This window comes from Otolemur garnettii, unplaced genomic scaffold (genome assembly GCF_000181295.1).
Source record: "Otolemur garnettii isolate 467f Iridium unplaced genomic scaffold, OtoGar3 scaffold00103, whole genome shotgun sequence".
Lineage (NCBI taxonomy): Eukaryota > Metazoa > Chordata > Mammalia > Primates > Galagidae > Otolemur > Otolemur garnettii.
The window spans coordinates 7,101,149-7,113,799 of NW_003852498.1; the positions used below are offsets into that span (position 1 = coordinate 7,101,149).

The following is a 12,651-nucleotide window of genomic DNA, read 5'->3' on the forward strand; positions in this document are numbered from 1 at the left end:
AAAAAAAAAATAGCTGGGCATTGTGGCAGGGGCCTGTATTCCCAGCTACTTAGGAGACTGAGGCAAGCAAATCGCTTAAGCCCAAGAATTTGAGGTTGCTGGGAGCTGTAACGCCATGGCACTCTACTGAGGACAACATAGTGAGACTCTGTCTCAAAAAAGAAAAAAAAAGCTAGAGTTGAAAGTAAGGAGTAGATGTTGACAGTGAGAGATTGAGAAAACTATCTTGGTGGACATTACTGGTAATGATCAGGATGACTTTATGATGTAATGGTGGACATTAACATTAGTGGTTATGAATCTCTTGTGTTGCTAGTCTGCCTGGTGGTGTGGTTTGAAAGTGTGCTTGTTTTAGGACATTTGTACTAGAATGTTTATTGCAGTGGAATTTGTAATAGCCAAGACGTGGAAGCAACCCAAGTGCCCATCAACCCATGGATGGATTAATAAACTGTGGCATATGTAAACCATGGAATACTGTTCAACCATAAAAAAGATGGAGACTTTATGTCTTTTGTATTTACCTAGATGGAGTCAAAGCACACTTTTATTAGTAAAGTGTCACAAGTATTCAGTGTATTTCAACATTAATATGAAACCAATAGAAAAACAATGGTACACTCAGACAAGAGCAAAAAACAAGTATATTCATGTGTAGGGAAGAGGGAAGGAGGGAGAGGGATTGGTGATCTCTCAACTAACATGCACAATGTGAGGGTATACAGCACACCCCCTGGGTGAAGTACAAGTTGTGTAGCTCAGCTACAACTTGAACTTTACCTTAGAAGTGCGAATATTGTAACCTAATCATTTGAACCCTCATTAAACAAAAATTTAAAAAAATAATAAATAAAATGTCCTTTTACATTTAAGCAAGAAAATTTCTCTGGTTAACATTTCAAGTTATAGAAACAAATTCAAACATGTGGACTGTTTTATTGACCTAAAATACAGCCGTTAATGTTAAATCTTCTTTATTATAGAATCATTCTTGAATATTAGCAATTGTTATTGAACAGATTTCCTTTATGAAATTTGCACTCTTTAGAGATAATATTGTTTTAAGAGTAATTCTTTTTTTTTTTTTTTTTTGAGACGGAGCCTCAAGCTGTCCCCCTGGGCAGAGTGCCGTGGCATTACAGCTCACAGCAACCTCCAACTCCTGGGCTCAAGCGAGTCTCCTGCCTCCGCCTCCCAAGTAGCTGGGACCACAGGCGCCCGCCACAACGCCCGGCTATTTTTTGGTTGCAGCCGTCATTGTTGTTTGGCGGGTCCGGGCTGGGGATTCGAACCCGCCACCTTAGGTGTACGTGGCTGGCGCCTTAGCCGGTTGAGCTATAGGCACCGAGCCAAGAGTAATTCTAAAACATAGAATTTAATATCTGAATGGCTTATTGGAGGCTTAGTTTAGCTGAGCCTTATTTGATTATAATAACACAACCAAAATAGTCCTATTTAAAAGCAAATAAACCTTTATAGACAATGAAAACTAGTCCTGTTTTTAAAAATTAGTAATTTAACCTACTTTGTCTTTCACATAGGAATAATTTATGATGTGATTGTTGAACCTCCAAGTGTTGGCTCTATGACTGATGAACATGGGCATCAGAGGCCAGTAGCTTTCTTGGCCTACAGGTAAAAACAGCTTTTTGAATCATTTGGTGATGGGAAAGAAGGTTGCTAGGGTATGCTTGTTTATTTAAAAATATGGTAAAACCTATGAGATCTGTCTGTATTTAGACAACAGCTATTTTAAAATGCTGAATTCTAAAATGGCAGGAAGTGGGGCAAGAGCAAGATTAGAACTATATTATTTATTCATTTATTAGGAAATAAAATATTTCCCAGCAATTGTGTCACCAATTTAAAGGAGGGTGTCAATTTCAAATACATTTATAGACTGTTCTGCGGGGGTCAACAAATTATAGCCCCTCTTTTTTTGTAAATAAAGTTTTATTGAAATCAGAACATGCCCATTCGATTGTATATAGTCTATAGTGGCTTTAAAGCTATAGTAGCTGAGTAGAGTTAAGTGTGACACAGCCATACAGCCTGCAGCCCTCAGATATTTACTGTGTTGGCACTTAAGAAATTATTTATGGACTCTTGGGTTAAAACATTAGAGAACAAAAATAATTTTCGAGACTTGAGGGTTTCATTTCAGTAATGAAACACCACTCCAGTGTGGTTTGGTTCGTCTGAATAATGCTTGTACTGCTTTTTAAGTTCTACTTCATATACTTATACCTAAACGTAGCTATGTCTTTATATTTATATTTACAGTAATGCTATTTCTTCATGGAATGCTCCTGGAAATGTTTATTTTGATTATCTTGGGAGGGGAGGTAAAGGAGATCTCCTGAGCTGACAGGAGATCTTGATGGTAGGGAGACTTTTCATAGTGTCCTCTTTTGTACTTGTTTGAATTTTGAACCTGGTGCATTCATTGTGTTTTCACTGAAAATACATATAGTTTCCTTATATATCCCTCTGTATAAATCATCCCTTTAACAGGCAAATTTGCTTTTTGAGATCTCTGAACTCTGAGAGTTTGTTGAAAGTTCTGTTTTCCTAGGAAAATTAGACACACACACACACAAATTTGTGTACCTTTTTATAAGAGTTTATCCAAAGTCCTTGTGGGGTTCACAGAACCTTATTTGAACAGTTACTTTTTGGGGTTTTTTTTTTTTGAGACAGAGTCTCACTTTGTTGCCCCCTGGTAGAATGCCATCGCGTCATAGCTCACAGCAACGTCAAACTCTTGGGCTCAAGCGATTCTCTTGCCTTAGCCTACCAAGTAGCTGGGACTATAGGCTCCTACCATATCTCCCAGCTATTTTTAGAGACTAGGTCTTGCTGTAGCTTAAGCTGGTCTTGAACCTGTGAGCTCAGGCGATCCACCCGCCTTGCCCTCCCAGAGTGCTGGGATTACAGGTGTGAGCCACAGCACCCGGCCTGAACCATTGCTTTTAATATATTTTCCTTTGAAACAAGTTTATTAATTATTACATAAAATTTTTTTTTTTTTTTTTTGACAGCCAACCACAAGCTGTCCCCCTGGGTAGAGTGCCGTGGCATTACAGCTCACAGCAACCTCCAACTCCTGGGCTCAAGCGAGTCTCCTGCCTCCGCCTCCCAAGTAGCTGGGACTACAGGCGCCCGCCACAACGCCCGGCTATTTTTTGGTTGCAGCCATCATTGTTGTTTGGCGGGTCCAGGCTGGGGATTCGAACCCGCCACCTTAGGTGTACGTGGCTGGCGCCTTAGCCGGTTGAGCTATAGGCGCCGAGCCTATTACATAAAACTTTTAAGAAATACTTTCAACCGATTTGAAATTAGTTTGAAATTTACAGTAAAAATGTAAATAGCAAAGCTAAAGTTCTGAATAAAGGGTTCACATACATAAAATAATTGGCCTTAGCTAATATTTAAAATATGAATGCTTATTTTATAGGTGGTTGTATTAGTTGAGGTTTTTTTTTTTATTAAATGATAGCTGTGTACATTAATGCAATCATGGGGTACAGTGTGGTGTTTTCATATACAATTTGAAATATTTTCATCAAACTGGTTAACATAGACTTTATGTCAGTTTTCTTAGTTATTGTGTTAAGATGTTTATACTCTACTTTTAGGAAGATTCACTTGTACCCTTGTAAGACAAACCATAGAGGTGATCCTTCCAATCACCCTCCCTCCACCCATCCACCCCTTTCTTAGTTGAGGTTTAAAACACTTTGAATGTAAGCTCCATGAAAACAAAGGGTTTAATCTGTTTTATTCATTGTTGTATCCCTGGCAACTAAAATGATGCCTGATACCTAATAGACTCTCAGTAAGTATTTGTTTAATAAATGGACAGATGATTATCCTGAGATGTAGTAAAATAGTTATAATGATAAGAATAAGAAGATTAGCATAAAACAAATAGGGATTTCAATTTAAGGAAAAAAATTTTCACTTTTCTGGAAATTTTTATTTATTGTTTTGCTATGGTTATTCTTTTCTTTTTCAGAGTAAATGGACAATATATTATGGAAGGACTTGCATCCAGCTTCCTGTTTACAATGGGAGGTTTAGGTTTCATAATCCTGGACCGATCCAATGCACCAAATATTCCAAAACTTAATAGATTTCTTCTTCTATTCATTGGATTCGTCTGTGTCCTATTGAGTTTTTTCATGGCTAGAGTATTCATGAGAATGAAACTGCCGTAAGTTATTTATGTAATCAGCAGTGTGACTTATGTTGTAAATTAGTAAAATGGTTTCCTAGACAACATAAAATCGTAGGAGATTGAACTTTGATTTAAACAGGTGAAAAATTCAAGAACCAAAGAAATATGTGACTTGCTCAAAGTTACATAGTTAGTAACAAAATTGAAACTAATAGGTCTTCTTTTTGGTTGTTATTCCTTTGCACATTCATGAGAAAATTTATTTTGTCTTAGCATCACTGACTGAAGATAGTTATTTATGGTTTTCTAAAGTGCCCTAGTTAACCTGTAACATAGAATTATGGTAGTAATGATAATAGTAGGGAATATTTTCAAGCCATTAATTGTTGCTGCTGTTTGAATATTGATATGAAGAAAACCCAGAAGCCTTGGATGGGAAAGGAGAGTTATTTCCTCACAGAGGGGGGAAAAAGATATAGGTAGATAGATAGATAGATAAATATGTATTTAAAGATTGATTCAGAGAAATGTTTATATATATATATATATTTTTTTTTTTTTTTTTGGAGATGGGACTACAGGTGCCTGCCACAACACCTGACTATTCTTTTTTTTGTTTTGTAGTATTTGGCCAGGGCCGGGTTTGAACCCTTCACCTCTGGTATATGGGGCCAGTGTCCTACTCCTTGAGACACAGGTGCTGCCCAACGCCTGGCTATTCTTTAGAGATGGGGTCTCACTCTTGTTCAGGCTGGTCTCAAAATGGTAAGCTCAGGCAATTCACCTGCCACAGCCTCCCAAGTGCTGGGATTAGAGGCGTGAGCCACCGCACCTGGCCTAAAATGTTCACTTCTTTAGAAGAAAAATAAATTGGTTTTTGGCATCTCTTACAATTCCATTAGCAATCATTAATTTGAAATATGGACAAATCTAATCACATTTTCATGTATTCTGATTTCATTGCATAGTAACTCAGGTAAGCATAACACAAAGGTTAGCTCTTAGTAATTTTATTTATAGGGACTGCTTACATATCACTTGTCAACTCTACTGATTTCCCAGTGTGTCTGGCTTAACCTGTCCATTTTCTATAATACATCTGTGGTAGAATTTGCAGCCAATCAGGACTTATCTCACTGTCATCATGTTCCCATCTTAGCCCTGGCAGGGTTGGAAGAGAGGGCACAGGGTTCTTTGTTAGCTGAATATCTGTGTGGCTGAATAGCCCCCTCAGTCTCTTGAGGGTGGTTTTTAGTTTCATCTGGGGAAAGCAAGTCTGGCCATTGGCTACATTGTATGAAGATTTAAGTACTCCATCTTCTTTCTGTTCCTTGTTTTTCTGCATTGGAAATAAGTCGGTGTAGCCTAGGTAAAAGATTACTGGTATGGAAAAGACTGAAGTTTTCATTGCAGAGCATGAAGAAAGGTTCCCAGAGAGGACAAGGAGGCTATTAACAATCAATACCCAAAGAGAAGGCGTTTCTGGAGGCATGTAGCAGAACAGAGGAAGTGACCTGGTTTTGCTTATAGAACCAGATTTGTTCTTATTCTGCCTAGTTCTCATTCTTCCTTACAGCGATAGGTCTCTCCCTAGGATGCATGTTGAATGAGCAAAGAAGTATTTGTCCTTTAGCCGAGCTTGAGGGTGGGGGAAATTGGGTATACTCTCTGGGTTTCAGTTATAGATTATGCTTAGATCTAATCAAAGCAAAATAGTGGTCAAAAAAAAATCACTACTTTCTGTAAATTGTTAATGCAGCTAAATTTGGGATTTGAATTTTTTTTTTTGAGACAGAGTCTCACTTTGTCACCCTTGGTAGAGTGCTCAAACAACCTCAAACTCCTGGGCCCTCAGGTGATTCTCTTCCCTCAGCCTCACGAGTAGCTGGGACTGCAGGCACCTGCCACAGTGCCTGGCTATTTTGGGGGTTTCATTCTTGCTCAGGCTGGTCTCAAACTCCTGAGCTCAGGCAAACCACCTGCCTGGGCCTCCCAGAGTGCTAGGATTACAGTCATGTGCCACCATACTTGGCCTTAGGATTTGAATTTTTAAGAGAAACAAATTTATGGTTCCTTCTCTGATAATAGAGAATAGACAATCTTGCCTTTCCTGGAATATTGGCAGGCCTCAAAGGAGATGATCAGCAAAGTCTGTTGGCCCACATACTGTACACAACAAAGTTTGGTTCATTGTATCACCAGCAAGGAAGGGGTATATCTTTCTTTTACACAGATTACCTGTGGTGTCCTAACAGTTTGATAATAGCGAGTGAAACAACAACAGTAAACATACTAAAAAACGCTGCTGGGCAATGGCAAGAGGATTGCTTGAGCTCAAGAGTTTGAGGTTGCTGTGAGCTATGATGATACCATGTCACTCTACCAAAGGTGATAAAGTAAGACTCTCTCAAAGAGAAAGCAGCATTGAACCATGTAGTGGTTCTGTCTTTTGATTTATGCTTCTTTAAAGACCTGATGTCTCTGCTGTTGATATAATTTTACTGATTAAAATTTGGTTTTATTTGATAGCTTGACCTTGAAGAAATGTGGGTGCTAATAAATGACTGCCTATTAACTATTTGCATAGATGGAAATACATTTACAATGGAAATTTAATTTTACTCCCTTTTTTTTTGAGACAGAGTCTTACTTTGTCACCCTTGGTAGAGTGCTATGACATCACAGCTCACAGCAACCTCAGAGTCTTTGGCTCAAGTGATTCTCTTGTCTCAGCCTCCCTAGTAGCTGGGACTGCAGGCACCCGCCACAATGCCTGGCTGTTTTTAGGGACAGAGTCTTGCTCTGGCTCAGGCTGCTCTTGAACTCATGAGCTCAGGCAATCCATCCACCTCAGCCTTCCAGAGTGCTAGGATTATAGGTGTGAGTCACCATGCCCGACCTTAGTCCCTAATATTCTTTTTAGTTCAGAATTTTTTTTCTTTCTTTCTTTGTTTTTTTTTTGGGGGGCTGGGGCTGGGTTTGAACCCGCTACCTCCGGCATGTGGGGCCGGCACCCTACCCCTTTGAGCCACAGGCGCCGCCCTTAGTTCAGAATTTTAAAGGAGCAATTTTCATTTTGAAAGTAAAAATATTCTAATATAATTTATGAGATAGTGTATGTGTCTCTGTGTGTATTCAATATATTTTAAATGTAAACAGACTCAAGAAATGTTTGGTCAGGGATAGAAGACTATGGTACACGTTTGTACGGTACTTGTTTCTTTTTTTTTTTTTTTGGCCGGGCCTGGGTTTGAACCTGCCACCTCTGGTATATGGGGCCAGCGCCCTACTCCTTTGAGCCACAGGTGCCACCCTGTACTTGCTTCTTATGAAAAATAATTAGTGGCCATTAAACTGTCGTTGGCCTCCACTAGTAGGGCAGTTTTAGAAGCTTAAAAGCAGAATCTTACAAATTAAAAAGAAAAACATAAAAGATGACTTGTAGTGTAGTTGGTAATGGCCTAAGATCTGGCAAAGTATTAGATTGGAGGTGGAGTGCTCAGTGGAGGCTAAAGGTTCCTACCTTTAGCCAAGCCTGTTATAAACCTTTGTGTATAGGACTATTCTAAATAGATGCTGCTGTGTCATTGAGGAGAAAAGGCCTGCTTCACTCAGACTGGCAAAAGTGACCTTATTTCAAGAGAGCTATTGAGGTCATGGGATCAGTCAGAAAAGAAGTCCTCTCAAAGGGAGAAAGGAATGAAAAGTTAGGATTACAGTAATACTTAAATTAACATCATTTAGGGAACATGATTTGCATATGTGATTTTTTCATGGAATTGAAATTTAGCCCTACAAATACCAAAATATTGTTGTATTCATTTGTGACAGACTTTCAATGTGTTTAAGTTGTGTTGCTCCTTAACACTCAAACGTTTGTCTATAATATACTCATTTGATGCTGATTAGTTATTGGACACTGAGCATTAAGCATAATTTTACCCTTTAAGGGTCATTTTCCATTTCTGTTACACATAGTACTACTTTTTGGTTTTTATAGTTTATATTTCTTCGATATAACCTGTCGCCATCTCATTGTTATCAGTGAACACCTACTGTAATTTCATCCTTTCCTTCCTCTGTTTTGTTTGCTGGTTAATTAAGTGATTTGAGGAAATAGATAACTTAGGTGTTAACCTAGCTCTTTGGTTGCCTTTTCACTCAGAACTAGCTGACGGAGAGCTTAATGGCTTGACTTTGTAACCACCCTTTCAGATGTTTGAGGGTCTCTTTTCATTTGCTTCTAGATTTGGAGCTATATTCCATAAAATTAAGGCTGTGGAGGGTTTGGCAGCTGGGTTGTGTCAGTGAGTAAAATCTCATATTCATGGTTCACTTTTAGCAAGTGAAAGAGGTAATTCTGAAGAAACAAAACATTTGTACAGCTGCTGAGGACAGTGTGTTGTAGAGAAAGTGAGAAATTTGGAGTCCAGTTTTGGGCTTGCCACTTACTAGCTCAGAGACTTTGAGTTAGTTCTGTGAACTCTCTTGACCTCAAATTCCAAGCCTATGAAATTAAATTAATAATGTACCTCAGAGAGTTACCGTCAAGATTAAAGGCGAGGGTGTCTTATGTGCCCTCAAGCATTATATCGATGTCAGTGTTTTTATTATAAAGATAAACCGAGTCCTGTAAGTTATATGTTTCAAGTTGGATTCTGGCCACAGTTTCAAAAATAATAAACTATTCTGCTTCTAAAAGAAGAAAGTGAGATTTCCATATCCAGGACCACTGGAGAAGATAGTCAGCCAGAAGTGTAGAAACTTGTGTTTCTGGCCTTGTGATTTTGAGCAAACCACTTAATTGGTCCTATCATCTCATACTCTTCAACTGTAAGATGAGAATAATGCTTGTTTGCATACCTTTGTAGGAAGGTTGCAAGGATTAAGTGCAATAATGTATGTCATAGTATTTTGAGACATTTCTGTATTAGTGTTAACCTAGCACAATGCCTGCCTTAATATACTGAAGACACTCAATGATTATTTAAAGATTGGCTGCCTTAAAAGAAAGGTTAAATAGAAGGTCACTCATGGTGGCTTCTCCTGTCTGTATTTGTTTTTGAGTTCTTGGTTTACTTTTATTTTTTTGAGACCATCTTGCTCTCAAGCCTAAGCTAGCATTTGGTAGTGTCATCATAGCTCGTAGCAATGTCAAACTCCTGGGCTCAAGTGATCCTCCTGAGTTAGCCTTCCAAGTAGCTGGAACTGTAAGCACATGCCACCAGTCCCAGCTCATTTTTTCAATTTTTTGTAGAGACCAGGTCTTGCTTTTGTTCAAGCTGATCTTGAACTCCTGACCTCAAACAATCCTCCTGCCTTGGCCTCCCAGAGTACTAGAATTACAAGCATGAGCCACTCTATTTATCAAAAATTTTACCTGTGTAAAATTCTCATAGACCTGAGTGTACTAATTAAAGATGTTCAAAGTTTCTGAGCCATAAGAGAGGGGGCTAAATGAGGCCAAGAGAAAAAATCCTTAGTACATGTGTTTTAAAAATTTTATTTTTTCTTGCCTACCAAGAAGCATAGTAATTGTTTGTTCTTTTTCTCCTAAAATGATATCTTTATAGCATTATAATATTTCTTAGTTTTCCTAAAACTTTTCTTAAGGTAGGAGTATATGTAAGTTTGGCAGCTTTGAACAGGGTGTATCTATTTAAATATTCTTTTCCAGGCTGGGCATGGTAGTTCATGCCTATAATCCTAGCATTCTGGGAGGCCCAGGTGGGTAGGATCGCCTGAACTCAGGAGCTCAAGACCAGCTGGGCAAGAGTGAGACCCTGTCTCTACTAAAAATAGAAAAATTACTTGGGTGTGGTAGCATGAGCCTGTAGTCCCAGCTACTCAGGAGACTGAGGCAGGGGGATCACTTGAGCCCAGGAGTTTGAGGTTGCTGTGAACTAGGCTGACACTAAGGCACTCTACCTACGGCACGGAATGAGACTATCTCAAAACAAAAAAAGAGATTGTTTTCCATCTAAATATAGGTTGACAGTGATCTGTGGATTTATAGGACATAAGTATAGGTTACATACTAGTTAGAAGGAAGAATACCACAATATATAACCATACGAAGAGATGGAAGTCCAAAGTGCTTATTCACGTTTCAGCATCTGCAGATGACAGGACGCTACTTCTAAAGAGTCGTTTGTACTTTGGTTCCGTAGTGTTGGGAAGCTTTCATCCATCGTGTGGTGCAGATTTTAGAGGATACTTGCTTCAAATCTTCTTGAGTTTTTTTTCTTTAGGTCTTAAAATATCCTTTTTTAAAAAGTATTCTTTTTGTGAATCGTCAGGCATTATGGTAGCAAATTTATGTGAGGTTCTCAAAATCAACATATATATAGTCAAAGAACCTTCTGATTTTTAAAAAAAATTTACTCATTTTTGAGGTGGAGGAGTTGAGAAGTATTGGGTTATATTAGAGTTGTAAAGGGGGTCGTGTTAGATGCAAGTTCTCTTTACTGAAAGTGTGGATTGGCTGGGCTGATGGCAGCAGAAGGAAGAGTGTGTATGTTCTGGGTGCACATAGGTCTAAGTCGTATAGGTAGCCAAGCGAATCTAGAAGTGGGAAGGGAGGACAGTCACATTTTTTAGTACCTAATGTGTGCCAAACTCTGAAGCAGACCTCAGTGTTACGTCATTTTTAAACACTGCCTACTGCTGAAGAAACTTGAGACTAATACAGCAGCTCTCAACCTGTGGGAACTGAATTAAAGGGTCGCGGCATTAGGAAGGTTGAGAACCACTGCTCTACTAGGAGCAGCTAGCATTTGTGAAGTGCTTATTACCATAGTATGAGTAGCAGGTACTTTATGAGTACATTCTCATGTAGTCTTTAAAACCCTGTGAGGTAATTCCATGTACAGATGAGGAAACTGAGTGAGGTTCAGCTCGGCTTAAGACACAGGGTCAAAAGGAGAGATGTTCTGAAAGCATTAGTGAATTCAGAGTGTACTAAGCCCTTAGTGTGGATACTTTTACGTAATTTTTCTATTTTTTCCTGAACCTATAGATCCTTAATTGATAATATATTTTCAAGGGTTTATTGTAAAAGGGGATTTCAGGGCTTACCCTGTACTTTATTAGTAAAAGGATCTCCTATTGGATCAACATGAAGTTTGACAGGGGGAGTGAAAATAACCTAACTGCTAGCCAGACTTTCCTAGGAGGTCATTTCCAGACATTTCCTAGAGGTGCAGGAGCAGATGTTTCTGCACTGTTTCTTGAGAGCTCAAGGCTCAGCTTCTAGACATAAATTCCTGATTTTCCCACCTTCTACTCTGGTAATATTTTAGGGTTTTAAGAAATCCAGAAAAGTTTCTTTCTGTAAAAAGTTTTGATTTTTGTTGCAATTCTGGAAGTCTAAAGTAGTAGAATGGTTGACTCTTTAACTTTTACATAACATTTCTTCTTTTTTTATTCTTTGTTGTTTAGCATGTTGCCTTATAACTTTATACTTTGAAAGGGAAGGTTAGTAGAACTGAGGCCTGGTGATTTATTTTTGTATTTGGCTAAGGGGCAAGATATGAAATAAGAACCATAATGAGAAATCACACAGTTGTATTTTTGGATTGTCATTTCATTCATCATAAAATTTGGACATTTTGAAATGTTGCTTCCCTTTCACTTTTTGTGCTTCTCATCTTTATTTCTATAGGGGCTATCTGATGGGTTAGAGTGCCTTTTGAGAAGAAATCAATGGATACTGGATTTGCTCCTGTTAATGAAGTTTTAAAGGCTGTACCAGTCCTCTGATATGAAATGTGGAAAGGATGAAGAGCTGCAGTAAAAGAAATATCTAGTGAAGTGTATTCAAGCTTGGACTAAAATTTCTTCTTCATATCAAAGACAAGTTTATCACAGCATCTTTTCCTGCAGACCTATATTGATTGATGTACCAACGATGTTAAGTGGCGTTTTCTTCTTAGTTTTTCATTTCTTAAAAGTATACTCCATATCTACAACTATAGTATTGAATAAAATTATTTTTTACAACCCCATTAACATTTTTTGGAGATAATATTTCTGATTTGCAGAAATTAACATAAAATCAGGAAGTGAGATTCCATAAGCTGAGAACTCTGGACAGCCGGTCAGCTTTACTTATGGTGCTTTGCCTTTAAACAGAGTGTGTGATAGTACATTATTTCAGAGATGTCTGTGACTGTTTCCTGAACAATAAGATGTATGAAAGGAGCAGAAATAAATAATTTTTATAATTAATGCCTTTTGACTTCTTTTTTAACTGAAAGTATTGAATTTTTGGTCTGTAAATCATTCAGTCCTAGCATATGACCATCTTTAGCTGCTTTTGGTAGCCTAAGGTTTCAAAATATGTTTGGCAGGATGCCTTGTAGGGTAGCAACTCCATATCCCTGTAAATATTCCAAGCACAGGCTTCGTGTCTATGTCAGAGTTACAGCTATGATTGTGCTAGATGACAGTTCCCTTCAGTCATTCATTTT

General features: G+C 38.3%; 1 protein-coding gene across 1 annotated transcript in view; it reads left to right on the forward strand.

Annotated features, from left to right (window-relative positions):
- Nucleotides 1-12,409, forward strand: part of OSTC (oligosaccharyltransferase complex non-catalytic subunit) — a 15,522-nt gene extending 3,113 nt beyond the window's left edge. The window contains exons 2-4 of the mRNA XM_003796351.2: nt 1,542-1,635; nt 4,019-4,216; nt 11,844-12,409. Of these exons, the coding sequence (XP_003796399.1) occupies nt 1,542-1,635; nt 4,019-4,216; nt 11,844-11,862 (311 nt within the window). The 3' untranslated portion in view covers nt 11,863-12,409. The remainder of the gene's footprint in view (nt 1-1,541; nt 1,636-4,018; nt 4,217-11,843) is intronic.
- The last annotated feature ends 242 nt before the right edge of the window (nt 12,410-12,651 follow it).